Source organism: Schistocerca nitens, chromosome 12 (genome assembly GCF_023898315.1).
Source record: "Schistocerca nitens isolate TAMUIC-IGC-003100 chromosome 12, iqSchNite1.1, whole genome shotgun sequence".
Classification (NCBI taxonomy): Eukaryota; Metazoa; Arthropoda; class Insecta; order Orthoptera; family Acrididae; genus Schistocerca; species Schistocerca nitens.
Genome location: NC_064625.1, coordinates 193063388 through 193080245, shown reverse-complemented (window position 1 = coordinate 193080245; position 16858 = coordinate 193063388). Strand labels below are relative to the sequence as shown.

Here is a 16858-nt window from a genome sequence, read left to right as displayed (position 1 = left end):
CCACTGCTTCCCTTCTGTGTCTTTGAGCTCCTGTAACTGCATTCTGATTTCTGTACAAGCCATAAATAGCCTATTGTTATCTGTATTTTATCCCTAGTGGCTTAAAAAGTTCAAATTGTGTACCCTAGTCAACAGTACCGTACATTAACATTTATTGTGTAAATAAATAAATAAATAGTTTATTTGTCCATAATAACTTTCACAGTTGTAGACATAGTCTGTTTATGAACATTTAAACATTAATATGAGTTCAGAAAGAAAGATAAATTATACACAAAAACATTAAAAATCTTTGATGGAGTACAAATATTTAGCAGTTAATAGTTGCTTTAATTTTCTCTTAAATACATCTCCATTTAACAGTTTTATATTATTTGACAGTCTGTTATAGAAGTGTCTTCCAGCAGAGAATTCACTATGATCTGCTGCTCTTTTATTACTAAATGTTACATAAAATTACTAGATGTTACATATTTGTGTGTGTGTGTGTGTGTGTGTGTGTGTGTGTGTGTTTTACATTAGCACAAGTAACAGTTTGGACACACTTTATGAACATCTGCACACCTGGAATAAGTAAATACGTTGACAGATTTTTCCGTTGCTTATTTGTTGATAATATTGTCCGACAGTGGTCTTGTAATTTAAGAAGCAGTTCAAAGACAACTAATTACTGAAGAAATTAACAGCTGGTATTTTCATTGAAAAATGAGTAAATGTTTAGCTCATAAATTTGGAAAGAACGTCATTTACGCACTGTAAGTAGAATACAAACACATTACACATTACAGTAATACGTCACACAGGTGGACCAAGCATTTCTCGACGAGATCCTCGCGTCGTCCCGCGGCACGGACGAGCACGGCGGCAGGGAGAGCGGAACCTCGTCGAACGACGTGAAAGTGCAGGACGACGGCGTGAGCTACGAGGAGATCCAGCGCACGGCCGTGGATCTCGGCAAGGGCGACCGTGAGCTCGACATGCAGGTCATCACGCACTTCATCCAGTTCCTGCTCAAGATGTGGGGCCACCAGCTGAACAGCCGGTCGCAGGCCGAGAAGATGACCGTGCGGGGAAAGCTGGCCTGTGCCACGTACACCCAGACTCAGGTCTCTCACCGGAAGCGTCCGCTTCCACTATTCGTTGTTTGCTTGAGGTGGAATTTAGTGTTAGTTTTACTGGTGAAATAGGAGGTTGTCTTTGGGGGTTCTAAGTAAATTATTTCTCGCATTACAGCCCATCTTCGTAACGTCGGTAGTGCACCCGAGACGTGGCTAATGTGCCACGTTGCTAGTTCAGTTTGTACATTTGTCACAACATAGGAGCTTTGATATCTTGCTCCCCTGCAGGGGCTATATTCCAGTCCCCGCGCGTTTGCCGTTCACCCGGCACGGCGAGGCCTGACGTGACTGGACACCTACTGCACAGTGTTCACGAGACTCGCGCCTTGTCGGTAATGCTGTTATCTCATTTCTTTGAATGTTGTTTGTGACAAAGCAATATATTTTCTAGTCCTGTGAGCTGTTTACAGTATTTTCTGAGCGAAATGTGCATAAACACATTGTATTGTGCTTGTTTAATTGGAGTAACTCTGTTGCACAGAACCCAGGGCATTCTTTACCGTCGGTTTCCGATTCCGAGAGACTTAGAACTCCGACGTGAATGGTTGTCTCCTTGTAAACGTGAGGAGAATATCGATATTAAAAATGCAAAGATGTGTTCCGAACATTTTCAACCGCAGGAATGCAAACGGGACGTACAAAATGAGTTGCTCGATTTACCTATGAGGAAGTTGCTGAAACCAGATGCAGTTTGAACCCAGAAAATAGCTTACTGGTGTGCGAGTAAACCTGGTGCTCCAGGTTCTGCCCCACATGGAAGACAACATAATGGGAAGAGAACATCATACTAACCTCAGAGCAGTGAGGGAGAGGAATGCAAAAAAGGGCTCTCGAAACGTCCGAATTTTTGGCTCCCGAGAAAACAAAATTGGAGAAGTAAATTAACGTAGAAATTTCCTCTGATGTGATGTTGTTGTAGTTGTTGTAGTCTTCAGTCCTGAGACTGGTTTGATGCAGCTCTCCATGCTACTCTATCCTGTGCAAGCTTCTTCATCTCCCAGTACCTACTGCAACCTACATCCTTCTGAATCTGCTTAGTGTATTGATCTCTTGGTCTCCCTCTACGATTTTTACCCTCCACGCTGCCCTCCAATGCTAAATTTGTGATCCCTTCATGCCTCAAAACATGTCCTACCAACCGATCCCTTCTTCTAGTCAAGTTGTGCCACAAACTTCTCTTCTCCCCAATCCTATTCAATACCTCCTCATTAGTTACGTGATCTACCCACCTTATCTTCAGCATTCTTCTGTAGCACCACATTTCGAAAGCTTCTATTCTCTTCTTGTCCAAACTGGTTATCGTCCATGTTTCACTTCCATACATGGCTACACTCCATACAAATACTTTCAGAAACGACTTCCTGACACTTAAATCTATACTCGATGTTAACAAATTTCTCTTCTTCAGAAACGATTTCCTTGCCATTGCCAGTCTACATTTTATATCCTCTCTACTTCGACCATCATCAGTTATTTTACTCCCTAAATAGCAAAACTCCTTTACTACTTTAAGTGTCTCACTTCCTAATCTAATCCCCTCAGCGTCACCCGATTTAATTAGACTACATTCCATTATCCTCGTTTTGCTTTTGTTGATGTTCATCTTATATGTTCCTTTCAAGACACTGTCCATTCCGTTCAACTGCTCTTCCAAGTCCTTTGCTGTCTCTGACAGAATTACAATGTCATCGGCGAACCTCAAAGTTTTTACTTCTTCTCCATGAATTTTAATACCTACTCCGAATTTTTCTTTTGTTTCCTTTACTGCTTGCTCAATATACAGATTGAATAACATCGGGGAGAGACTACAACCCTGTCTCACTCCTTTCCCAACCACTGCTTCCCTTTCATGCCCCTCGACTCTTATAACTGCCATCTGGTTTCTGTACAAATTGTAAATAGCCTTTCGCTCCCTGTATTTTACCCCTGCCACCTTTAGAATGTGAAAGAGAGTATTCCAGTCAACATTGTCAAAAGCTTTCTCTAAGTCTACAAATGCTAGAAACGTAGGTTTGCCTTTTCTTAATCTTTATTCTAAGATAAGTCGTAAGGTTAGTATTGCCTCACATGTTCCAACATTTCTACGGAATCCAAACTGATCTTCCCCGAGGTCCGCTTCTACCAGTTTTTCCATTCGTCTGTAAAGAATTCGCGTTAGTATTTTGCAGCTGTGACTTATTAAACTGATAGTTCGGTAGTTTTCACATCTGTCAACACCTGCTTTCTTTGGTATTGGAATTATTATATTCTTCTTGAAGTCTGTGGGTATTTTGCCTGTCTCATACATCTTGCTCACCAGATGGTAGAGTTTTGTCATGACTGGCTCTCCCAAGGCCATCAGTAGTTCTAATGGAATGTTGTCTATTCCCGGGGCCTTGTTTCGACTCAGGTCTCTCAGTGCTCTGTCAAACTCTTCACGCAGTATCTTATCTCCCATTTCGTCTTCATCTACATCCTCTTCCATTTCCATAATATTGTCCTCAAGTACTTCGCCCTTGTATAAACCCTCTATATACTCCTTCCACCTTTCTGCTTTCCCTTCTTTGCTTAGAACTGGGTTGCCATCTGAGCTCTTGATATTCATACAAGTGGTTCTCTTCTCTCCTAAGGTCTCTTTAATTTTCCTGTAGGCAGTATCTATCTTACCCCTAGTGAGACAAGCCTCTACATCCTTACATTTGTCCTCTAGCCATCCCTGCTTAGCCATTTTGCACTTTCTGTCGATCTCATTTTTGAGACGTTTGTATTCCCTTTTGCCTGCTTCATTTACTGCATTTTTATATTTTCTCCTTTCATCAATTAAATTCAATATTTCTTCTGTTACCCAAGGATTTCTATTAGCCCTCGTCTTTTTACCTACTTGATCCTCTGCTGCCTTCACTACTTCATCCCTCAGAGCTACCCATTCTTCTTCTACTGTATTTCTTTCCCCCATTCCTGTCAATTGTTCCCTTATGCTCTCCCTGAAACTCTGTACAACCTCTGGTTCTTTCAGTTTATCCAGGTCCCATCTCCTTAAATTCCCACCTTTTTGCAGTTTCTTCAGTTTCAATCTGCAGTTCATAACCAATAGATTGTGGTCAGAATCCACATCTGCCCCTGGAAATGTCTTACAATTTAAAACCTGGTTCCTAAATCTCTGTCTTACCATTATATAATCTATCTGATACCTATTAGTATCTCCAGGATTCTTCCAGGTATACAACCTTCTTTTATGATTCTTGAACCAAGTGTTATTATGCTCTGTGCAAAATTCTACAAGGCGGCTTCCTCTTTCATTTCTTCCCCCCAATCCATATTCACCTACTATGTTTCCTTCTCTCCCTTTTCCTACTGACGAATTCCAGTCACCCATGACTATTAAATTTTCATCTCCCTTCACTACCTGAATAATTTCTTTTATCTCGTCATACATTTCATCAATTTCTTCATCATCTGCAGAGCTAGTTGGCATATAAACTTGTACTACTGTAGTAGGCATGGGCTTTGTGTCTATCTTGGCCACAATAATGCGTTCACTATGCTGTTTGTAGTAGCTAACCCGCACTCCTATTTTTTTATTCATTATTAAACCTACTCCTGCATTACCCCTATTTGATTTTGTATTTATAACCCTGTAATCACCTGACCAAAAGTCTTGTTCCTCCTGCCACCGAACTTCACTAATTCCTACTATATCCAACTTCAACCTATCCATTTCCCTTTTTAAATTTTCTAACCTACCTGCCCGATTAAGGGATCTGACATTCCACACTCCGATCCGTAGAATGCCAGTTTTCTTTCTCCTGATAACGACGTCCTCCTGAGTAGTCCCCGCCCGGAGATCCGAATGGGGGACTATTTTACCTCCGGAATATTTTACCCAAGAGGACGCCATCATCATTTAATCATACAGTAAAGCTGCATGTCCTCGGGAAAAATTACGGCTGTAGTTTCCCCTTGCTTTCAGCCGTTCGCAGTACCAGCACAGCAAGGCCGTTTTGGTTAATGTTACAAGGCCAGATCAGTCAATCATCCAGACTGTTGCCCCTGCAACTACTGAAAAGGCTGCTGCCCCTCTTCAGGAACCACATGTTTGTCTGGCCTCTCAACAGATACCCCTCCGTTGTGGTTGCACCTGCGGTACGGCCATCTGTATCGCTGAGGCACGCAAGCCTCCCCACCAACTTCAAGGTCCATGGTTCATGGGGGAATTTGATAGTTAAAATAAAAGAGAAAGAAATTAAGGATCTGAAGAAGGAATTGGCTATTGTAAGGAGCAGAAACATTTTACTGGGATAAAAAATTGCAACTATGAAGAAAGCTAAGAAACAGGGCGTACCTCTTGAAAATCTATTCCTTCTAGTAAGAGTATGAAAAGAATAAATAATCGAACAGTAGAAACTCCAGGTAGGCCTGAGATACTGGAGTTCGCTGTCGTGTGTTCGCTTGTGTGTGTGTGTGTGTGTGTGTGTGTGTGTGTGTTTACTGATAAAGGCTGTGGGCAAAAGCTACATGTGAGTCTCCTTTAATGATGTCTTCTTTACGGTAAGACAACAAGTAAGGAGGTTAAAACTATGCTATCTCAGTTTTTCAAATAAAGACAAATTTGATGCCTGGTGAAGCGTGGTGGGGGGTGAAATGGAGTTTGTAGGACATTGCAAATGTCCTTACTCAGGGTGTATACGACCCGGGACAATCGGAAGATCCGGGAAAAACCCAGGAATTTTTTCATCTGGGAGAAAACTGGGAAAACCCGGAATTTTTTATAATTCCCGGAATTTTTCATTGTTTTAGTTTTCTGTTATATTTTTGTAATTTTGACTGGTAAGAACTGATACTCTAACGAAGGATATTACTGTATCCCACTGCTGCAGAATAATATTTCAACAATGAAACATAAAAGAGAGAAAAAACTAAATAACTTAAATTTGCATAGGAAATGTGCCATATACGACAACAGCACACAGTGCTCGTGCAAACGTCTGCCAACAGCAAAATGTGTGAAAGGGTTTAGAAGGTGTGTGCAATGCTTTATAACAACAAATTGCCTCCAATGAGCATGAAGTCACAACTGTTTACATAAGGTTTGTTTGAGCAGTTACGAGCGGGCTCCTGAGCATGTGCAGTTAGGTTGCGTTTGAGTAGTAGATTCTCCCGCTTCTGGCTACAGGAATGTGGCTGTTGGCTGCGCAAGCAGTCGCAGCAAGTAGCTAGATGCTACTGGGAAAAGGTCATGCCAAATTCGTATTATTGAGGAAAAAAAAAACTTGTTTCACAGAGCGCCTAGCATCCAGTGCACGTTGGTGTATCGATTATTCGTATGATTTTGAAATGCATCCCTGTTGGTTTTTGAACATTCTTGAACACATTTTAAGTTGATTTCTGAATTAATCATAAGTTGATTTTTGAATGTGTGTGTAGTGTACGTGATGTCTCTTTTAGGAGAATCCTCATTGCATCTAGCAATAAACTTTCCTCAGACAAAAGGGGACAAAGCTAAACGAACTGAGCTGATGAATTATTGTGAGATTTTTTTTTAGTGGGGCAGGCTGTCAAACCGGCCGGCTGGGAGCAGGAGAGGCACCACAGGAGATTTCAGTTTCCACTGTCCTGAATATAGTTTGATGGCATCCATTACAAAATGTACACGTTTCAATTCCACAGAGCAAAATATAGTGACGTGCGGTAGAAGAATGCCGTATGAAGAGAAGCACTGCACTTTGGCACACTTAAGACCAAATGACATGACCGAGCGAGGTGGCGCAGTGGCTAGCACACTGGACTCGCATTCGGGAGGACGACGGTTCAATCCCGCGTCCGGCCATCCTGATTTAGGTTTTCCGTGATTTTCCTAAATCCCTCCAGGCAAATGCCGGGATGGTTCCTCGGAAAGGGCACGGCCGACTTCCTTTCCCCGTCCTTCCCTAATACGATGAGACTGATGACCTCGCTGTTTGGTCTCTTCCCCAAAACCAGCCAGCCAGCCAGCCAAATAACGTCTTACATTTCCTCGACCAAGTATGTTTTTCACTTCAGACTTTTCAGAAAGCTATGCGCTACAAGATGAACATATTTTTGAAATTACGGTATGTTGATAATTTTTACTTTTGGACCGTCTGACAGCAACTGAATAAAACACAATTTTATTGCCATACGTGTTTTACCTTTATTTTCTGCAAGGCATCATCAGTGGCCTGGAATATGTACATATGTTTGCTATTTAATTTACATTTTTGTCACTGTGCCTATAGGTTATAAACAGTTCTGGTGGTTGGTATTTCCTATTAAGTAGTAATGTTTTGAACTGTACTTGAAGGTTGCGTGGACCATTTCTTACATATTACGCTCCTGTTGCATTTTTGGTGGTGTTCTTCTTCTTATGAATGCCAATTTGCGGTTTTTTTCCACATTCCACATCACTATGCTGTCAGACAGTCCATAAGTAAAAATTATCAACATACCGTAATATTACACGCAACTGAGGAAGACAGGATTACAAAAGTTGAAGATATTTTTGAAAGTTCGATTTTTTTTAGTATTGACCCGGTTAGCAAATATCGTAGATCCGGGGCTGACGCACAGTGTTTACATTTAGTGACTTTGCTGTATCCCCTTCGTTTACTCTCATGTCAAATGAAAACAAAACGGATATACGTGGCCGGGAGCTGTCAAGTGAATTAAAATACATTCACATTATTACGGAAGGCTAAAATATGTTATTAGTGTCAGATTTTATTTTATTTCCACCTTTCTGGCAGTCAAGCATTAATCGCCTTGCAGAACAATGATGTCCTTTTTGTCTGTTTGCTAAAGAAATTTGACTTTTATTAACCTTTTCTGCAGAGGCAGTCAATGTATTTGAAACGAAATGTTTAATTCCACAGTACTGGCTAGTTTCAACTGTTCGCTGCATTTCAGGTGCATATTTTCATCTTATAGCACGTATGGCATTATGCCATAATAAAGAACCAAGCATGATACAATACAGTACTGGTGCACCAACAAAATTTCCATCCCGAAAACCACACTGAAAAGCTTAATATCAGGTCGAGGTCTACTTCATTGGGAATCTGGACATATGAATGTTCACTTTAAGTATGCACTTTAAATGTGCACATTTTAGTACGGTTCACGAAATTCCGATGCTCTTGGAGTATACTCTGATGTCTTGTTTCTTTTATGACACAATGTATAATAATGTTTTACACGAACATACATACGGGCTTCCTACGTCATGGTAGCTGCGCAAGCGTGGTGTCGCCTGTTATCTGCAATCTCTGGCAATTACTGAAATGAACCTGTTTCTAACAAGTCGCGGGAAAGTATTGCGAATGGTAGTTTGAAAAGCGTTACTTTCAAAGTAAATATCCTTTTACGTTAGTTGAACTACGTGCGTAATGTACCGTATATCTTAAATCACAGAGTGTTTGACTCACATTTAAAAATCAACTCTTTGATGACGAGCCAGTTAGAAGAATTTTGAACCCTGAAGATCAGACATTTATGTCATTATTAAAAATTTTACTCGCACATTTGTGTGATATATCCTAAAGTGTAACACACTCATAAAAGTTCAACATTATATGCGGAAGTTTAGCTTCTCTTGCAGCTTATTAACCTTAGAGACCAATGTTATATGTGAAACCTTTGCTTTTCTTGTAGCAGCACTATGTATATTAATTTAAACTATTAACTTTCCCTGTTTGTGTGTTCGTGGTTCTTAACAGTGATGTTGCTGTTGGCTGACTACATCACGTGTCCTATGCTCTGAATATCTGCTGTTGTCGGTTGGCGAGATCAAGATACATGAGCTATGACTGGCTTACAAATCTTGATTTCAATGATTCGGAAAGTAACATGCGGTGTTTGGTGGATTTCCAATGTATACTTTCATAATACGAAAATATGCAGTGTACATGTTGCTGCACATCGGAGATATTTCTAAAACGTGTCTTTTTTCCCTGAGTTTCATTTTCTAAAGTGCCAGGAAATTCCACGTCCGTGTTAAAACCATAACCATTCAAAGGATTGATAAGTTTTGCAGTTAAGAGGGAAAAGATACTGTCACTTAACGTGGAAAAAGTGTCCTTTCACCCAGGAGAAAGTGTATTTGTAACTGGGAAATCTGGGAAAAATCCGGGAATTTTTTTTCCTTGTCCACGTAGACACCCTGTTACTTAAAGAGCTTTGTCTTCAAAAACATAATTCTTACTGAAGAAGAAAGAACTATCTTTTCCCTGTCAATCAACAGTCCAAGAATGGTCCTAGCGGTTTAAGTGTCAACCAGGCCTTTTGAAGGCAGTACGAGATTTAATTAAGGCTAGGTCTGCAATGTTTGCATCATTTGAGGCCATGGCTGTCCTAAGCTGTATTGAAATGAACACTGACAGTAATGTGAGCTACGATTCACCTGATGTCATACTTGGACCACACAAGAACGTTCAAGTAGTCATGATAAGATGTTTGTTTTCAAAGTGGAAGCATCCAATATATTATGATTTTGATGGTTATGATTTTGATGTGACAATGACAAGCAATTTGTTGCAGGCAATTATTACAAAACTTGTGGGAGCTGGGGTTTGTGCTGTAGCAGCTACCTGTGATATGGGAGCAAAAAATTCAGAAGTGTGGAAACAACTTGGTGTCTCCATAATTAAGACATATTTTTCAAACCCTGTGTACAATATGAGGAAAATGTGGGTTTCTTACGATGTACCACATTTGCTAAAATCATTAAGAAATCACTTCGTTTACGACGGAATCACCTCGGCTGACGGTACTGTATTTACTGAGACTGTAATAGAAGACCTTCTAGAGCAGCAGAAAAGTGATCTTTCTATGTACTATCACATATAGGAAGCTCACACGAATATGAGTGGATGTGCGCTTCATAATGTTAGAATGGAAGTACAGCTATTTTCGAGTTGCACTGCCCAAGCTGTGAGATACATTCTCCATAAGGATTGCAAAGGAAGCTTCATTGAATTGATAAACAACATTTTTGATGCACTGAACTTGAAGTACACCCAAGATCAGAAAGCATGTCTTAAAAGTGGGATGGTTTCAACCTCAGAAGTAAAGAAAAAAATTCCTGAAGAGATTTTTGGAAATTTGCTTGAATATACGAGTGGGGAAAAGAAGTACTCTCTTCCTGTTTCAAAAATTATTCGTTACATCAGTACAATTTTTAGGCTTTTTGTGTATGTGAAAAATGCTGGGGAAACCTATGTCCTTATTGCCAGACTGAATAAAGATCACGTTGAAAATTTGTTTTCTAGGATTCGTGGTCTTGATGCATTTTGTTATTATCCCACACCTTCTGAGATGAAAAATAGAATATGCTTACTAATGCTGACTGACAATTTAATAAATATACCTTTGTTGCTTGGTGCTTCCGTTGCAGAAGACAAAGACCAAAATTCTGAAGAAGAAATAGTGGACGAACTTGAGAATTTTATTTCTAGTGAGTCGTGCAACAAAGTAGCTGACATGTCACATCACGATATTTCGTATGAAGAAGATTTGCTCGGAGATTGTGATTTTGTGTTTCAGTGAGCTCCACTGAAGATGTTACTTGTGTCGCCTTAAAATGCTCGGGAAGATACATTGCATTCAAGTGCAGAAAACGTCGACAGCTCATTAGGAATTACAACAGCAAAATGCCATATTGATGCAAAATCAACAGCGAAACAAGACTGGATAAGTGTACTTTCGAAAGATGGGTTTATGTCTCTATCATCTGAATAGTTAGCTGCAATATCAGATTTCGAAATTATTTTTGTGTCTTTTTTTTTTTTTTTATGGAGCAAACACATCACGGAATCATTACGACCCTAGTTCGACCGAGATTTTCTGAAATCGAGAAGAAAATTATTGATTTTTATGTAAGAATAAGAACTTTCATTCACATTAGATTTATCAATAAAAGAGCCAAATGGGATGTAGTGAAGTGGGCTTTGGCGAAGAGAAATGTCCTCTGGGCTGTGTCGGCTTTAGCAACTTTGAGTTAAATTTTCCATGTCAACATCTTGAGTTAAGTTTTGTCATCTCTGTCATAATATTTCTAAATATGTTTGAACTAAAGTAGCACTTAAAATTGTAAAATATTCAGCACGATCACATTCTTAAGCTGGATGTGTTGACAAGCATTTACAGCTAGCTTTGGATATTAAGGAGTTGTCATCAATACTTTTACTGCTTTAATTTATTTTCAGATATTTCGCATACTAATTCTTTCGAATCATCTTGAACCCCATCAATTAGATGCTCAAAACTGAATGAAAATAGACATGAAAAATTATTTTACTCTGTAAGATTCGCATTAGTGATTACACAACTTTGCCAGCACTGGCTGCCACGTGACGTAACATGTTGCCGACCGATAAGAGGGTAGTCGCCGGAGTGGCCTACCTTTCCAGTCTGTTGGAATGGCTTACATGTTTATCCACAAGTCTGCCAGGTACCAATAGCTAGTTTGAATAAAAACAGGATGACGGTCTTCCTTTTCTGTTTATCTTGTGTCACTCGGAGTCTCTGACATCATCGAGTGGAAGTTCTGAGTATCCGACCGTAGCTATTGGCCACGTGATGGGGACTTTGAGAAGAGGAAGAGGCTGTGGGAGGCATTTGTACCTGAAGAACTGGGAGACATTGTAAATCTGCCATATGTAGTAACAAATTTGAATTTGTTGACTTAACTGAATAAAATTTCATTGGTGTTCAGTTTTCTATCAGTTCCTGGATAACAACAAAAAACGTTACAAATCTCAAAGGTAATGACGATACGCTTCTCGAGTTGTAGAAGTGAAATATGCCTTCAGCAAATTCGAAAATTGAAAAAATGTTGATGTTCTAAAACAATGAATGGAGGTTCGTGACATCGGGAATGTAATATTCGGTGGAATTGGAGGGCAAAGAGTACTTAGCAACGAAAATAAATTAAAAGGAGACACTTGTTATCAATGATACCATATTTGGATGAAAAATACAGACCATTTTATGAGAACTTCTGTCATACTGATGTGGACTCAGAACAAACCTTCTTCCTTCTGAAACTTCCCAGCAGATTAAAACTGTGTGCCAGACCGAGACTCGAACTCACTGCATAGTGAAAATTTCATTCTGTTTCCTTCTGTATAAGCCCCTTCTGTTCTTCTCAGTAGCTGTGCTGGCTCGAAAGCTGGCTGCAGGATGTTAGTTCTACTAATAGCTTATAGCAATATAGCAAATGTAGATTTAAAACACTAATTACACTCTTGGTGTAAATTATTCACTGATATGCCCAGTTTCGTATCTCACATATAGTTTGAATTAAGGGAAAGCAGATTGTTACCTGCTACAATAGCCCATAGAATGTTAAATTTTCCTAGTACAGTGATTACCCGACACAGTCCGGTGGTTCAAAACAATTCGTACGTGGCAAAAATTTAACATTTCAATTCTCGTACACATTTAAGGAACTCGAAACAATTAAGATAGCACACAAAAATAATCAGTAAGTCTGCCCTGTTAACCAGTCATTATTGGTATGAGTTGATAATCACTGTGTTCTTTTAACACGTTCTCACTTGGAATTAATTAGTAATTACTGCCACAGAAGTCACGAAATAATTCCACAAGTCAAGAAAACAAACTACACAATGTATGTGAATATTTCAGAATGTTAGTTATCGAACTCTGGCACACTGCTCACGACAAGAGAAATAGGTGCAGCTCCCTACACTCTCCGCCACAGGGTGCATATGAGCAGTATGTCTTACAGTGCTCATTATTGATGGCAGCCATCTTAAATGAAATATTTTATGACCCTCAAAATATTGAACTTTCTAATTAGTGAGTTAATTAACAAATGCTGTACGTCAAATGGAACATAAAAAATATATCGACAAAATTATAACGTGAAAGTACTGCACCTAACGGTAATTGTTACATGATTTGTAATTGAAGTTGGAAGTGATCTAAAGTTTTAATGTTCATTAATTCAGAAGGTAATGAGTTTGAGACAATTTTCCATACCTCACAGAAAAGTTGGAGGTATGTGCTTTCAAATGATAGGCACTAATATGCCAAAATATGTATCCGACAGCTCGCTAAATATGTAAGGTCGTGCTGTACGAACATTTTAAATCGACGATATTTAACTGATTAAATTACTGCAACATTATTAGCAAGTGGTATGTAATGAGCAATGATATTCAGTGAGACTACCGTATTTACTCGAATTTAAGCCGCACTCGAATCTAAGCCGCACCTGAAAAATGACAATCGAAATCGAGGAAAAAAAATTTTCCCAAATCTAAGCCGCACCTGAAATCTGAGACTCGAAATTCAAGGGGAGAGAAAAGTTTTAGGCCGCACCTCCAAATCGAAACAAAGTTGCTCCATTGTAATGTGAGACACAATTTACGTCGAATGAATGACGATATACCTACAGTAGTTCGAGCCGTAAGCTTAGCAGTTAAGCTTTACCAGGTAGCCGTTGCTATGCGTCAGGCGCTCCGTCCGTATTTATACGGGTACCCTTCCTTTTTCATGTGCTTCGTCTGGTTTGAATTGATTGCTTATTTTTCTTTGATCTGATAAGTGCCGTTCTCTTTGTTATAGGTGTTTACGTCACTCAAAGCTGAAAATGCATTACTGTACTGTGTCATGCATTGTTTGTCGCATTCTGATAGTGCGTGTTTACGGCCTGTCGCCGCTCGCGGCATGGCTTGCTGTTGTGTGTGCTACCGCCGCTTACAATTAAAAAAAAGGGAGGAATCATCTCATTAGCGAAACAATGGCAAGAGACTTCTATTTGTTGTTACTTACACTGCTGCTTTCTTTGATAATGATCAACAAGAACCAAATAATAGACTGCGTATGATAGATGATGTTCTGAACGAGAGTTTAGCGAAAATTTTTCTCTGTTTGAAAATCTTTGCAGACGCCTCTTTAGTACATTACATTCTGCACAGAAATTATAGTCATCTTAGATTTAAAAATCTAATCAATTGCCGTGCTTCATTTCTGACTGTATCACTATTCAGCATAAGAATAATACGAATATAAACATGACATGATATTTATATTCTTCTGCGTTTGCTGTTGTCTCACTCTAGTTTCATAGTTTATTAGGCAGACAGGATTTAAATGAGATAGCAGCAAACACGAAAGAATACATGGCAAAATGTTTATATTTGTATTATTATTATGGTGGAGAGAATACTGCATGTGATTCACAATTCATAAAAGTTCCTATTAGCAACCATCTCTTCTCACAGGTAGGAAAAAATTCAGAACGCAGAGTTGGCCATATTGGCAAACGTCCCAAACAGTCTTGCCAGTCGGATTTTCGTAGTGCATTGAAATGTTGCTAAATTTGAAGATGAACAATACGGAATTTGTATTTACTTCGTCGGATAATGTACGAAAATGCTGTGGTCGAAACTCGGCGGAGAAAAAAAGCTCGTCTTCCACCTTTTTTCTAAAAAATCTGTTTACTGACGCAGAGGTTTTGGTGCCGGTATTTATCTTTGTGCCTGCAAAGCGCTACATATATTCGACGACAGAAGTTAGTTGTGGCGGCACCGATCAACATTTTTCATAACTTCCGCTTTGCACTCGATTCTAAGCCACAGGCGGTTTCTCGGATTACAAAAACCGGAAAAAAGTGCGGCTTAGATTCGAGTAAATACGGTATGCTTTTTTATCGACCTGAAATTACTGTGCACTCACTGGGTACTAGGTACACTCTCTTCCTGCTGTTATTATAATTTAGGAAAAAATTTAGAAAATAGTGGGAGGCAGAAAAATATAGAATATGAGATTGGGGGACTCAACTTGCTTTGACTCAGACTGTATTGTACTTTGAGTTTCTTTCATGTAGTGTACTGGTACTAAGACTGAAACTACCTTTGGCACTAAGCCAGTTTTTGAGTAAAAGAGTATAGAGACTTAGCTATTTTTAGTATTTCTGACTTAAACAATTCATACTACTTATGTGAAATACACTACCATAAATTAAGTGTAACAGTGTACATACAATTGACCTTCTGTTTAGTGTACACTGTATTTCATATTAAGATTTAGAATGAAGACTCTTGCAGGATTTTTGGGTTCACTCTTCAGTTGTTTAGTTTTGCACTGTAGGTTTCAGGTTATTGCTCAACTGTCTAGTGTTACTGACAAAGAGGTGGCTTTGCATAAAGCCCAAATGTAAACAACAAAGATTTTACCATCATTAGACAAATTGATTGCTAATGCTAAATACAAAATAATACATTTGTAACTAAAGAACACTGAAATAAATAAATAACATACACATTGATTTGTAGTAGTGTACATACTAGCAAAATTTGAATGGATAATCAATTAGGTGGAGAATAACTGAAGTTTGCTTCTTCATTTAGTGGCTGTTCAGGATGGGTCTCGTAGCGGCTCTCGATATGTATTCGTGAGCTGGCTGGAGAAGAACCCTGGCAGTTGCAGCAGGTTTTGTGTGGTTGCCTCACTCACCTGCCTCAACCGGTCGTGTAACACAGTTTTGTATACGGCTCTGTAAGCTCGTATAACTTTTTGTGCGTCTGCAGCGAGACTGGCAGAAGAAATCTTTTGCTTCCTCAGTTCGATGTTCTCAGCTCGTCTGTCTCTTTTTAAACTTAGATATAAAATTATTAACTGGTTTAGTGAATAAAGCAAGTCACACTAATGGGTTTTGATACTATATCTTTAGCAGATATGGTGCAAAGATACAAACATGCCTCCCTTTTTGTGTACTCTTAATTCCTCCATTACCAGGAGACAAATTAGGTCTGGCTTTCTTACTTTATTTTCAGATGGCGGCAGAGATAAAATTGCTCACGTGAGCACCTAATCGGTAACAGAAAATGCTCGAGAGAGAAGTATTCTGAAAATGACAGTCGAATCCAGAAAACTAAATGAAAAGAACTATGTGACAGCCAGGTGAGGCGTGACACCACAATCTTGTTGCAGGTTCAGTTTGTGCCAGCAGCCATTTGCACTGCACAGTTGAAAGCTGGCAGCAACACTGCCAACTGTCAAGGAACATCTCGCATCTACTTTCCTACACAATTTTAAGCACTAGAGAGCTATGTGTGAAGTATAAATATTTTTGTTTCCAAAAGACTTTCTACCAACAAACAGTATGGATTAGGGCAAATTGCTACTCACCACATTGAGAAGGCATTGAGTGAAAGACAGGCATCCTTAATAAAAAAAAAAAAAAAAAAGCTTCAAAGGTAACAGCTTTTGGACAAACACACATACATTCGTACATGCAAAATCACACGATCGTGGCCACTGTAGAGGAAACGACAGTGTGTGCTACGACTTCTTGCATGTATATTTTTATTTATTTATTTACACGAATTGGCCAACCGAGGACCACCTTACAAATTCTATTTTGTGTTCACTTTTTTTTCTCTTCTCTCAGGCTGTTCATCCACCTGCTGCCATTTTTGTCAGATGTTCAACTGTCAGTTTCCTGTTGGTCTTCGGTTTTCGAGCCTCCTGAAAAACCTCGAATTCAGTTATTGCCGTTCTGTACTTGTCCCTATTCATTGTGTCCATTTCTGTAAGCCCAGGTCCATTTCTTCCTTGCAACCGAGAGTTGGGTGTCAAATTATATTGAAGATTTTCTTCATTAATCTGCCACCGTCCATTCTCACCAGATGACCGAAGAACATCAGCCTTCTCTTTCTCATTTCCATTATGACTGGCTTCATAAATTGGTAGATCTTCTCATTACTCATCTTTAG

General features: G+C 39.3%; 1 protein-coding gene across 5 annotated transcripts in view; it reads left to right on the top strand.

Moving 5' to 3' along the window:
• The window catches only part of LOC126215158 (pre-mRNA-splicing factor 18), a 119387-nt gene that overhangs the window by 33360 nt on the left and 69169 nt on the right, over positions 1-16858 (top strand). For all 5 annotated transcript variants that reach the window (XM_049941825.1, XM_049941828.1, XM_049941824.1 and 2 more), the window contains exon 3: positions 804-1106. In XM_049941825.1, coding sequence (XP_049797782.1) covers positions 804-1106 — 303 coding nt within the window. The remainder of the gene's footprint in view (positions 1-803; positions 1107-16858) is intronic.